At 43.2% G+C, this 13,882-nt stretch overlaps 1 protein-coding gene across 1 annotated transcript; it reads right to left on the bottom strand.

Annotated features, from left to right (window-relative positions):
• On the bottom strand, positions 1–12,960 carry lhfpl5b (LHFPL tetraspan subfamily member 5b). Its single transcript, XM_061258526.1, has 3 exons — positions 12,552–12,960; positions 3,671–3,907; positions 1–1,705 (listed from the first exon to the last, which is right to left on the bottom strand). The coding sequence occupies exons 1-3, from the start codon at positions 12,952–12,954 to the stop codon at positions 1,695–1,697; spliced, it is 651 nt and encodes a 216-aa protein (XP_061114510.1). The 5' UTR covers positions 12,955–12,960; the 3' UTR covers positions 1–1,694.
• Between the last annotated feature and the right edge of the window lie 922 nt (positions 12,961–13,882).

Here is a 13,882-nt window from a genome sequence, read left to right as displayed (position 1 = left end):
GCAGAGTACAGTGTTAGCCACTGGAACAGTTTAGAGGCATTACAATTGACACAAAGCTTGACAACTTAACTGCAATTGGTAATCACGCACTGGTAACTTTCCAGTTTCACAAACAATAACCATGTCCTTATACCACAAAGACCTTAAAGGTACAATAGGTCATTTCTAACGATCAAGAGAGGAATTGCAGCAACGAACACTCAAGCCACAGCACTGTTTATCCCTCCCCCTTCTCTGTGAACACACTGACGTTTAAACCCCACCCCCCACCACTAACGCCATTGGCTGTGGAAATTAGAACCCAATGAGCTTTAATTATTGTACAGTTATACAGTGTTTTGGTACAGAGTGACGGCCTGTAAACTACATCTTGAAACCCAAATTTGACGACAATAAACACAGGCAGTGGGTGAGTCAACATGTCAGTGAGCCTTTTTCAATGATAGGTCATTGATACAATGGTCTTGTAACAATGTTTTAACGCAAAAACCTTACCTATTGTACCTTTAACACTTTCTACCTTGTTGTTTGTCTTCAGTCGACTTGAGAACAATAACACAAACATACACCAGGGGGTAGTATTCGCACACTTTGTACCTGCGTGTCACCCTTTATATATCTGGCCCTTTATTTGATGACTTTGCAGCAAAGTGAATCCACGCCTGTGTAACTGTACTTGAGGGCTGTAGCCTGTAGTTTAAACCGATGAAACAAACTGACCTCGTGCATTATATCCAGCTTTTCATTGGCCTAAAGCAGGCCTACTTAATTGACCAAAAAGCCGTTCTGTCCATTTCATTCTTCATTGTATGAGTGGCATTGTGTAGCAAATATAATTTAATCTCATTGACCTATCACTAAAGCTTGTTGGACTCCTCAGTTTATAGTTGCTCAGTTACAGGGAAACTATCTGAAAAGCAGTTTGATGGTAAATTGGTTGGTGCACTGAAAATAGGGGAGGGTGTGCAACATGCAAACCTTTTCCATGTCCCCGTCTTGTCCTGGGCAAATTGACACACATTTTGCTTGACTGGGACAGCTACACCCACTCTCAGAATGTAGTAGCGACACACGGTTGAGTTGAGATGCATATCAGTCACAGGGTGTAATGAGTAGGGTTTCTTAGCAACTGCAACCTTTCCACAGTGGAGGATCGAAATGCATCTGAACTAGGTGAAATTCTTTCAAAGCCTCAAATGTCCTGTCATTTACACCAGTTGAAGACGTTTCCTGATTTGGGTTACTTTGTACATTTACATGAAGCTGGGCACACTGACTCAATGAACAAAAGTCTACCACTCACTATTACCATAAGCCAAAAAAGGTAAAAGGTACAAACGCAGCGTCTCATTCAGTAATGGTATACTTACAACACACTGTAATGGTGGTCTGAACAGCAGCATTTTAAAAGCCGGTGTTGAGAAATTGAAAGGCACAGAATCAAACCTGAATCGTAGTTTGCTTAAGGATACAGTCCAATCGCTAAACCTGTCTGTGAAACCAATAAAGCACACTAAAGTATGGAGGGGTAAGTTGAACCACTGTCAGCTCCTGGAGGTAACCCGGGTAACCGGGGCGTCGGCTGCCTGTCCGCAGCCCCAGCCCTGCTGCATTACAAGGTGGTTGGAATTCTGATGGGTGGTTGCTGTGACGACAGGTCCCAGGGTTCCATGCTGCCTCTAGACCAAGGGGGCTCAAGGTTTTTCTGCGATGAGAGATTACAGAATGGGTCAGTGCCACAGCAGACCAAGGTCAAACTATACTTCCAAGTAACTAACCTCTTTACATGCTGCTAATGTTTTCTTTGACTAAACCGTTATACACCAAAAATGTACATATCAGTGGGATTCTTTTTTAAATGTTGATTTAAATGTTTTGGTTATCCTCAGGAATGATAAGCACTCAAGTTTGAACAAAAGCTGTGCAACTTTCCGAACATGCAATTCAACTCAAATTTACATGAAGGGACGGCCCTCATTTTCATGGGATAAATCCCATCTGTTTTCCTGACGATTCAAGAACAAAACGGAAAATTAGAATTACTCACTCAGAGAGGTATCAAACTCGTCTGGTGTGATTCTTTTTTTTTCAACTCACAGTAGTTGAATTAGGCTGTACTCTATAAAATGCTCCATGTTAATTCAATTCTTCATTGGCTAAAGAATCCACACACCTTGTTCTCAAGGCCTTGATCGACAGCTGATTGGAAGGAAACCCCAAAAACCTGCAGACACTGCGGCCCCCTGGGAATTCAGTTTAACACCCCAGCTCAAATGGCTTTATTACCCACTCTGCTATGCTCTCCCTCAACACCAGTCAGACCAAGAATCCATAAGAGTGGAGGTATCAAACTCCTCTTCTGTAATGGACATAATCAGATGCACCACGCATCTCTGGGGTCAGAGTTCACAGAAGAAAAACAGGCAAGAAAAATTTTGCTATTATGTAAATATAATTGCCTGCATCAAGCCATTAAAGTGAACTGTTTCACACCTATGGCCAACGGCACATTAAAAATTTTTTACATCAATGTATAACCTGCAACAGTACTTGGAGAGCCAGGAGAAGCTTTCACTGGCTCCTTCTGGCCTATGGAGTCCTGACTAGCATATGAAATGAATTTGTAGACCAGACTGGCTGTTCATATTTGGAGCAGTGGGGGTGTACTGTAGTTAATTGATTGGCTGTGTATTTATTTTATTGTTTCCACTGCCTTGGGTTTTTGCTGTAGCTTGACACGTATGTTAATGGCCTCGGTCTTTTGAAGTGGGAGCGCGGTTTCGTTGGAAGCGATAACCCAGAAACGACCTTGCTGTAGTTCCAATGAGAGCCTTTCTGATAGAAGCTCGCCAACGAGAGACGGAAGAGGTTCTGTTCCAGCCCATATGCTGCCAAATAATTTGTGACTTTTGTACTTTTGGTCTCAGGCATATTACTCTGCCATACCTGCAGCTAGTCTGCAAGCAAAATCCATGTTATCCATATTAGTATGGCTAGGAATTTACTGGGCTTAGTAATGGTCATTTCAAACCCATTGTAAACTGCAATATTTGCCCAAAAAGTATTTGTGTACAATGATTGGTTAATATTTTTGGGGAAGGGTGCACAGATCTCTCAAAGAATATGATGGGGTGGATCTTGATCACACAAGACGAATGAGAATTATCAACAGTTTGATACAGAAATTGCTGCAATAAGCAGTTCAATGGATAATTTCCTGACCTTCATGTTTACTGATAACACATTATATAGCTAAGGGCTTCCAAGCTAAAAAAAACAGGCAGCATATAATAGATTGACCTTGAATGACATTCCACCTGCGGCTAGGTGGCGCTGTGATTTACACAATGCACTGGGGCAAAGCTATCCCCCTTTGTCTACCGCAGGGGTACTCAATCTTACCCAGAGAGGGTTGGGGTGGGTGCAGTCTTTTGTTCCAACCAAGCAGTTACACACATGATCCTAATAAACCATTAGAGTCATTGCTAAGGGCCTTGATGAGTAGAATCTGGTGTGTAGCTGCTTGGTTAGAACAAATACCTGCACCCACACTGACCCTTTCTGGGGTAAGACTGAGGATCCCTGGTCTACAGACTCACCTCAGCCCTTTCTACAGACTCACATCAGCCCTTTCTGGATAAGACTGAGGATCCCTGGCGTACAGACTCACCCGCGCCCTCCACCTCAAAGTCGTCGGGCAGGAGCTTGTCCTGGCGGTTCCCCAGGACGAAGGCCAGGAAGGAGAGGACAAGGGCGTCCAGGGTGCTGATGATGGCCAGGATGTAGGCCCAGCGGACCGTGCAGTTCCCCAGGGTGTACTTATCCGTCCGCAGCCCGCACATCCTCTTCACCTCCTCCGAGTCCCAGCCGTCCGGGTAGATCATGCACCCCATCACCATGGTGACAGCTGGGGAGGGTTGGGTCGGGTCATTATAGCTCTCACGTATCCCCCAATACCACAGTATATGAACCCCTTAGAATTATAGGGTTTTAACTGGCTTTTTTGACAAATGAGTGTGTCATTTGTATGTTGTTTATAGGGCACTAAAGATGTGTGAAGTTTTAAACAAAAATACTGCTTCAAAGTATGAAACCTTTTCACCTTGGAGCCCATTCATCTTGATGTCTTTGAAGCACAAACAAAACCACTCCGAACTCGGATAGAACCTTATTATTCTGTGTCATGGTAAAACATATTTTTTGAAAGTGTATAGAGAAAACAAACACTTCCAGTAAAAGGGTTCCAGAGTGAAATGATGCAAATTCATTGTCCTAAAAAGGGCTGTGTGGTCATGTTTCCACTTTAGAGACAACTTGTGCCCTGGATAACTATGTTTATGGTTTATGGCTGGTCCTTTCACAAATTCCAGTCCTTTCAGGGTCCAGGTTTATGCTGGTTTTCAGTATGTTTCAGCACTTAAGGTTTAATTTGTCCTTCTCAAATTAAGGTTTCAATTGGCCCTAAAAGCCAGGTATGTGGAATTGTTAACCAATCAAAGATACTCCCTGGTTTAAACATTGGTTCCTTACCATGGAGCAGATTCATAAGTTGCATGTATGGTAAAGTTGGCAGAGTTGGCAGAGCATTGCACTAATACTGCAAAGGTTGTGGGTTTGAAACCCAGGGTTTCTGCATAAAGTGAAAAATGTATGCATTCACAATCCTGTATGTCACTTTGGATAAAAGTGTCTAAGAAGCATATCTGGTGGATGCTGTATCAGTGCTGAGGTCCTGCTTCACTGAAGTCATTGGTGATCATATAGCAGCTATCACTCCCAGCTGCTACACATTGGTGATCATATAGCAGCTATCACACACAGCTGCTACACATTGGTGGTGGTTGGGTTTACCACCACTGAACAGTGCTTTTTGAACATGAGATAAAAAGCTCCATACTGTATATACATGCATATGCTATCCATTCATATTTTTACTACAACAGAGATCATTTCTACTTCACTTGCAAAGTGCTTTGAGATCCATTTAGGTGCTCTATATGAAGGGTTTGCTGGGTTGGTTGTTAGTCATAACGGATGATGTCAGTTGATATCAAATTATATAAAACGGTCATTCTTTTTTTGGTAAATGTTAGGTCAGAACTGTCATAACATTTACAGATAAAAGTATGACTTTTATGTCATCTTCTGGCAGCTGTTATGTCATGTGTATGACAGTGCTATGTCAGCCTTATGGCGCGGGGCTCAAGTAAAGTGTTACGGATTTTGGTGTTGCGTCCTGTGACGTTGACTGAGGTACTCCACATCATTACGTGAGGCCTGCGAGAGGCAGAGCTGGGAGGGTAAATGCACTGGTGAGACTGGGCTTCAGACATCATTGCTGTTGATATGCCATGCTTCAATTATTACTTTCTCTCTTCTGGCATTGTTTCCTTGGCGTCTTTCATATCGTCACATCCTATTGGGTAATCCCACTGACAAAGTCTGGTGAAGTCTGTACCCAATCAGGCTCTGGAGGTCCACACGAGCCCCCAAGCGGGCTTGATTAATTGTAGATTTGGGCAGCCCTCAGGGATGTGCCCACTAAGTCCACCAGTCTAAAAATGCTGGGAAGGCTAGACATGAGGACTTTATTTTTCTTTACAGTTTACAGTTATTTTCTGGACACTACGGAACTCAAGCTCTGTTTCAGACATGGCCTGTGATATTATTATTATTATTAACCTTATTATTTTGCAGGGTAAGTTGACTTGAGCACAGATGTTCTTTTGCATCAACGCCCTGTTAATGCCTAACCTGCATGTCTTTGTATGGTGGGAGGAAACCAGAGTACCTGGAGGAAACCCACGCAGACACGGGGAGAACATGCTCACTCCAAACAGAAAGGCCCAGGCGGGGTTTCGAACCCAGGACCTCCTTGCTGTGAGGCGACAGTGCTACCCACTGTGCCACCATGCCACCCAACTGATGACTGACATGTGACCATTAATGGCACTGAGACCGCACCTCAGTCACTTGTCTCACCAGAGGATGGAGACTGCTACAGCCAAGTGTCCCCATCACAGGGCATTGCCATTGTCCTGGGCCGTCTCCATGTGCATGTTATGCAGAGGTTACTATGGGAGACCGGTCTATAAATACACACAGTAGCAGGTGAAACGGTGCGCCAGTCTACCAAAATGGCGTCTGGTGCACATCATTTCTCAAAGGCCCGTGCACATTTTGCACTCAGGCTCAAACAGTAACCTGTTATTTTGGCGTAACACGTTCACTGAATTTCCACAGATCCTCAAATTAGTTGCGAGGTCGGATTGGAAAGGTATGGTGGATGACACGAGTCATGTGAAGTTACTGAATTTCAGATGGGAACCTGATGCTCTGGAAGGTGTCAAATGTTGGGCGGACACATTATCCACAGGTGTAAGAGAAACAGCTTTGGTGACAACACCGTGCTCATGAGAGAGAAGTTGCCACCTGCTGTGACATGGGATATTCTGGTGTCCTGTGCAGCCGAGCCAGGTCTCAGCACCAGTCATTCTTCTTATCAACTTCTTAACTTTTTATCACCTGAAATCATAATAAGAATCCTGACCGCAGCAGCTGCTGAGTGCCAGGCATCTAATTTTTCATAATTTTATTAGCTCCATGAATCCGAGCGATTGATGTTTCCATGGATATAATTTGGAAAAACATATTTACCCAATGAGACCAGGACAGGGAGTGTGGTGGCTAACACCTTTGTGGAAGCTTCTTAGTGTGGTTTGCTCAGTATTAACAACATAAGCTAGAGAAGGAGATCCAAAACTGCGGTTTCTGGGACCCCTATGGATTTGTGAAAGATATGGGGGTGCTTATCAAAATTGAAAAAACGCTTTCCTCTTTCAAGACTAGGGGAAGTGAATCATAAATTGCTTATAGATATTTCATAAAGTACATATGTTAAACCATGTCAAATCATGTCCAGTTTACACATTCTCGGTCCTCTTGTGATCATTGAAATTAATGTGCTAATATTATCTACTAAATAGCTGTATGTGTTACAGTATATACTAAATGGGCATGACAATGACATTTCAACATGCTTCCATGTGGTATTGTGTTTTATGGCCAGTCTGTGCCAGCTGTTGTATAAAGGATATATGAGGTACATGGCCAGAGGGCAGCCATTTTAGAAAATCCTGAGATTAAAATGTTTGGTAACCTCTGGGTGTAGAGTTAGTTTTAGAAAATTTAGAAGTGATTCATTGTGCCGCCTGGTAACAGGGACAGGTCTTAATTTCCTCCCACAACCACCCTGATATTAGGAACAAACCTTGTTTAGTCAAAAAACAAATCCTATTATAATTTGGGGGAAAGAACATGCTGAGAATTAAACTCAGCATGTTAATCCTATACTGTGGATGCATTTCATCCTCTAGCCTGGTATATATATATATATATATATATATATATATATATATTGTGGGAGAAAAATATAATGTAGTACAATGTAGCCTAGGATATATGTATCCAGATATGTACAATGCATATAGTTCGAAAACTGCTTAAAATAATAAATTGTGCTTGTGACAGATAACCAGCAAAAATGTAAGGGAGGGGTGAGTGCTCAGCCACAGCTTCAGGAGATAAGGCAGAACACCCTCCCATTGTGGGGTGCACTCAGGTACTTGTTATGATAGAAAAGAATGAGGAGGAAGCGCACCCAGGGTCGGTTCCTCCTTAACCAGCCTAAGGAGGAAAAATGTGTGATAAATGTAAGCTTTGTAGTTACTGTAGCAGTGTGTTAATTGCAAAACAAATGTTATATGACTTAAAGAGCAGATGTAGGCCCAGGAGTACAACGTGTGATGGAAAAGTACTGAACCACTGTATGAAGATGAGTGGCTTTCACCATAATGTATTCATGTGATAACTTAGGATGTGTAATTGTATAAGAATAGACACCCTGTCTGCTAAAATCTAGAGTGTATTCTCACATCAGCCCAGTCACTCCCCTGTCTGCGTGCCCCACTATTCGGGTGTTTACGGTAGTTCCGGGGTTCAACCTTCCTTCCAATCTTGCATTCCTTACTTCCTGCTTTCTCTCCATTTCATGTTTGTACATAGCACTAATATACTAATCCCAACTAACTGAGAAATTAATTATACTAACACACTAATATGTTTGTCAAACTAACAAACTAACATTCACTAGTTTTGGGTATTTGTAATTTAAATCACTTAACTAACTTACTAACGCATCTCCAGTTTCAATTCTGTTCTGTAACTCCGCCTCCCTATTCTATCACTGATTAATTGCTTAGTTTCAGCGAAGTATTCGCACCTGTCTCTCTGTATCTCTGCATCTCCTGATTCTCTGCAATTGTCTACTCTCTAGTCCGGAGCCGTTGGTATTACATGTGTGTCTTTGTGAATCCAGTCAGCGTTTTCGTTCCCCCCTCGTTATTGTCCTATTACCCTTTCATGTGTCTCACCTGATGTTTATTTGTTAGACCGCCCTCACTCCCATGCTCCGCCTAGTTTGTCTCATTCCCCTGTGTATTTATACCTGTCCTTCTCAGTTGCACCCTGCTAGTTCGTCTTGTCCTGTTTTTTGAGTCCCAAGCCCTTTTTTTCCCTTCCCCCAGTTCTAGCCTCCTTATTTCCGAGCCTTGTTTCCTGAGCCTTGTTTGTTTTCCTGTGCCTTGTTTGTTTGCCCTTGCCGTGTTTCTGTTTGGATTTCCCGCGTTTGACCCTGGACTCTTCTTTGGTTGTTGTGGATATTTGTACCTCTGCCTTGTTGGTTTTTGATCCTGGCCTGTTTATTGACTCCGCTCTGTCTGCCCCTGCTCTTGCTATTAAACCATTTTTTCTTCCCCCCGGCGTAACAGAGGTGTGTGTGATTGCATGGGTATGAGGGTGAGTGTGACTGCACCGGTATGGGAGGGTGTTACTGCACAGGTATGGGGGGGGGGGAGGTTTGGCTGCACACAGTTATTGGTGAAACTTCTTGCCTCTTTAATAAAATGGTAAATGGCAGGCATTTATATAGCGCCTTTATCCAAAGTGCTGTACAATTGATGCTTCTCCATTCACCCATTCATACACACACTCACACACCGACGGCGATTGGCTGCCATTCAAGGCCCCGACCAGCTCGTCAGGAGCATTTGGGGGTTAGGTGTCTTGCTCAAGGACACTTCGACACAGCCTGGCAGGGGATCGGACCGGCAACCCTCCGACTGCCAGACGACCGCTCTTACTGCCTGAGCCAAGGCCAAGGGGAACCCGACGTGTGTTCAAGACCGCAAACGTTCACGGTGAACTATGTTTGCAGCCAGTTTTTTCTCATATCTTATATAAATGAAAATATTTTTACCTTCTATGATTCCATTCAATGGCTACAGTCATGTCCTTCTGACACGGACTAAGATAGACCAACCTCTATTTAATGGCAGTAATAACCTGGAACAAATGTCTAAATTAAATTACGTTATTAACCTTTGATCAAAGTATTGCTGACGGATTAATAGAATGCACACTTTTTTTAAGGTCATCGCTCTTACGGAAGCCTCATCCCCATTTATTGTAATATCGATTCGCTTGCGACACTTAGCCGAGCAAAACCTTTGAACCGTACTTGGAGATATTGCGAAGCTGAAGCTCTACGAGGCACACTATTAAAGCACAGCGTCCCGGCTAGAGGCCGCTGATCCAATCTAACACCATTTGCGCCCCGATCATTCACACTAAGCAATATGTATTACACCGGCTCTAGGTGGTGGGACCCTATAACACAGCGCCGGATGACGCTTAACGCTTCCCAATTGCCTCGCACTTACGGGCGGGCGTTAGAGCGTGTCCGCAGAAAGGACAGAGCACTCGCTAGTAATTACGAAGGGGCAGGCGCAATATGTCCGGTCTCCCATTCTGGCAGATAAGAGGGTGTATTAATCTCTGACATACACGCAGTGACCCCGCGCGCGCTGTCTAGGCTATCTGTCGTCGGCGAGAAATCAAACCTGGGTTCACCTGGCCTTAAAGAGGATGAGAAGGATAAAAATCTCACCCCTCAGATAAGGTCGAAGCCAGAGCTACGCCACACCTGATTAGATTTTTTTGATTAGAAGTGGAGAAACAGGAAGCTCTGATTAACTCATAACGTGTGATTAAATTGGCCCATTTCCACCATGCTCAAATCTGTGTTATTTTCTATCGGAAAATACAAGGGAGCATCTCGTCTAGAATTAGTGGGAAATTAGTGAATTGGACTTTGCCCTTTTGGAATTGCCCTTTTTAATAAAGATATAAGAGGAAATGTTGGAACGGGTCGCTTAAGCATTGCTGTCTGTTAAGAGACAAATTCTGGGATGTATGTGTACACATCTGGAAACACTGGCCGAGGTCACGTGACAATAACTACGTTACGATTCCTATATTTTCATACCTGACGGCCATGGTTAAAAATTGCTGTAAAGATGGAATACTCTTGCAATAATCGTTCCTAAATGTCAATGACCAAACGGCCCAGAGCACTGAAAACTACCCCCGTAGTTTTTAGTTTTTATTGTTCTCTTCTTCCTTAAAATGTGTCACTTTTTAAATCTACGGTATATATAATAATTATGGGATATACTGACTTTGAAAAAGCAGAGTGAGAACTCATTTCCGCGTTAGTCCTGTTGACCTTTAGATACACCTACAGTTACCATTCAAAGCCTTTTACTTGGAACTGTCCATGGTCCTTAAACACTGATGCTCTTGAGTATATTTCCTGTTAACATTGCGTTTTAAAAAGTGATAGGACTACAAAGTTGGCCTTATACCGGAATTATCGATCCATAGGAATGTACATCTAAAAAGATTGAATTACTGGATATAAATGGCAAATAGCCATGTGCCGTCTTTCAATTTTGTAATTGTTATTTCTATCGGTTGAAACGCAGCGTAACTGATACATTTGGTTGCGTGGTTTCAAATACCTTGGACATGATGCTGAAGGTTAATTGTGACACCCTTGCACTCAATTACAGGGAGTATCTCAGCTCATCTTTTTTCATTTAAGCTAGACCGATCTACTTCACAATTCTCTCAAATTAAATTAACACGTGATCATCCAAGGATCGTTTAACGCTTTTATTCTGCGGTATAGAAACCGCGTTTATTAGTATAGTTTAGTACTGGTTTTACGGCTTGTTGAATGTGGTAGCTACCTCATTTAAACATAATTACTCTGTGCAGAATGAGTGACAGATGTGGAAATGAGGGGCGACATATTTCACTTATTTGATTTATGGGATTGATATGCTAATTCGGCTCTGCATGTAGGCTATTATTCCCCATAAGAAGTCTTACCATTCACAGACTACGCATCCTTGATTAATTAGAGCGTATGTCTTTGAAGTGTTGTGCCTTGAGATCAGAGCTTTTTCTAGATCACAGGGATACTGTCATGGAAACAGTAAACGGTAATGAGCGAGATAGTCCTCGTTATTGCCCAGCTCACTCCAAATTCATTTGAGTGCTGTCAGCGCACGTGTTCGGTTATATCTGCAGCTTTAAACTTCCTGCTGCGCCATAAATGCTCACCGAGCATGGGCGATAGACGCTTCCTTACTGCAAATAGCGCGGTTTGTGTATCTGTGTTATACAGCCCTGTACAATGTTCGGACACTAATCATAGTCAACTGCCGCAGTGATATTTTCTAACGTCGCGTGGTCGTGCTGCCTATCTGTGCGCTTTTCCTTCCCTTCATTAATTCATAATATATCTATTGTATTTGAAATAATACAACACAAATGTACAGAATGTCAACACTACACATATAGCTGCAGTTAACATTTCAATATTCACTGAGATAAGAGGAAAAATAATAATATTCCAAAAAAAACCTACTCCTCAGAGGGTTAATTATGATTACCCTGATAGTGGAACCATATGCAATTTATATGCAATCATAGAAGTATTGTAGGTGTGTCTGGTGAAACAGAGGTGCAAGATGGTCTGTGGGGAATAAAATACTCCAACGGATTCACACTTTCTCAGTCCGTGCCAGACGCTGCCTTATTCAGTTTAGGTTTTCCACCGTCTTCATATGTCTAAAGTTAATCTTTAATCAAATTACACAGATTAAGAATATCGCCTCCACCTCTGCCCGATGTAAACAAGGTCACGCCACTTTATTTCATACATTTTTATTCCGTAAATTAATACAGTGTATTAATTTCAGCTGATAAAAGAATACATTGATTTTGTCAGTTGTCCACTGTATTTATCCTGCTTAAAAAGTAAAAGTAAAAGATCTTTTCAAATGCATAGGCACTCATGCGTTCCTCTCACCGTAACACTGACCGTATTTTAAAAACACTCAGAGAATGCTGAAATCGGGAAGCCCCGAATATCTAGGCTAGTGCAAACGGCGCGCGCGCGTGTTTGTGCGTGTGTGTGTGTGAGAGTGATTTAAGATTGAACAACATAATTGCTATTCACTATAGCCCGTCTACAGTTATGCTCTGGGAGCAGCGTGACTTCAAGGCACAGAGACTGTAGCTAGTGCGTAAAAAATACACCGAGTCTGATCCTCATGGCCACTGGTTATATCGACGCGCCTTACCAGAGGCAAGTTGCATCCACGCGCATATCTTGTAGACGCTCCCGGCGTTCGAGAACATGAAGAGGCTGAAACAGATGATGCAGCCCACGACGAGCAGCATGGACGTTCCGACGAAAAACATGGCCGTCTTGAAGGCTCCCGACGGGATGGAGCCGAAGTCCAGCGCACTGCCCTTACAGATCAACTCGGAGGTCAGCGCGTTGCCGATACAGTAGTGGAAGAGGCCAAAGTAGCCGGCTTGGGGAGTGTTGACGCTGTCCCCGATCCAGTACGGCTGTATGAACACCACCACTTCGATGATTGCGAAGCAGATTGTGAATATTGCCCACAGCACACCGATCGCTCTTGCGTTCCTCACATAGTTGGTGTGGTAGATTTTGGCAGCCTCCTGGGCAGGTAGCATTTTATCACTTTTTTCACTTGACATCTTGGCAAGATGTTATTGGCGACTAAAAGGCAGACGGCTAGGCGGGATCAGTCAGAGGCACTGAGGATCATAAGATTATCACCACGAACGAGTACAAACAGGAATTAGAGATCAATTGCTTTCTTCCGCGGATAGGTCCACAAGTTTCACCTTCAGTCTGTCAGAGCGCGATTCGTCTCTGAGGAAAATGGATCTCCCTTTCACTTTGTGCCACAGTGCCGTTTCTTGCGCTTCGTGTCTATTTAACTTCATTCGTCGCCGTCTTCAAATTTAACAGTTGACCAGTCGTTATGTTGTAACATATCTAAAAAAAACAACAACATTAACTGGTTTTTGTTACTTACACCGGACGTTAGAATGATCAGTAGCGACGTGCGGTAATCCGCTCTAAATGCTGTCCGTCTGTTGGTTGCGCGAGGCTCACACTACCCCGTTCAGATCGCGCCAGATTCACAGACTAAATCAACGACCAATCAGTCAAGAACTCAGCACCACGGACAGGGCCGGCGATTGATGACGTGTCGTTGACGCGTACTCTTTCGGGACGGCTCGAGGGCGGCGGGAGGCGTAAATGGGCTTAACGCCACTTTGCTGCACGGAGTTAGTGGGCAACGTGCAATTGTCTGAGCGACCGATCACGAACAGAAACAAAGTTTGCACAGAACCAATAGATATGGACATTGGAATTATTATTTTCCCTGTTTATGGAAAATTAAATCAACCAGAGGGCAGCAAAAACTACACCACCGTCCACCACCACGATGACTACCACTTGTAGTAATGTCTATTTTAAAAGTTGCAGTAGTTTTATTATGGCACAACTGTAGCCTCCAGTCAGAACATGATTCAGAAAAGGGCAAGTAGCTGACTAACAGTATCAGTTACAACAGCCCTGACACAATCC

The sequence above is a fragment of the Conger conger genome, chromosome 10, assembly GCF_963514075.1.
Source record: "Conger conger chromosome 10, fConCon1.1, whole genome shotgun sequence".
Lineage (NCBI taxonomy): Eukaryota > Metazoa > Chordata > Actinopteri > Anguilliformes > Congridae > Conger > Conger conger.
Note: the sequence above shows the minus strand (reverse complement) of the source record. Positions and strands in the feature narration are given on the sequence as shown.

What these genes read in the sequence shown, in the direction of transcription:
- lhfpl5b (XM_061258526.1), bottom strand. Translation starts at nt 12,954, where the DNA reads ATGCTACCTGCCCAGGAGGCTGCCAAAATCTACCACACCAACTATGTG. An exon ending in GTGGATGCAACTTGCCTCTG is followed by an intron (nt 3,908 to 12,551) that starts GTAAGGCGCGTC and finishes AACCCTCCCCAG; the next exon opens with CTGTCACCATGGTGATGGGG.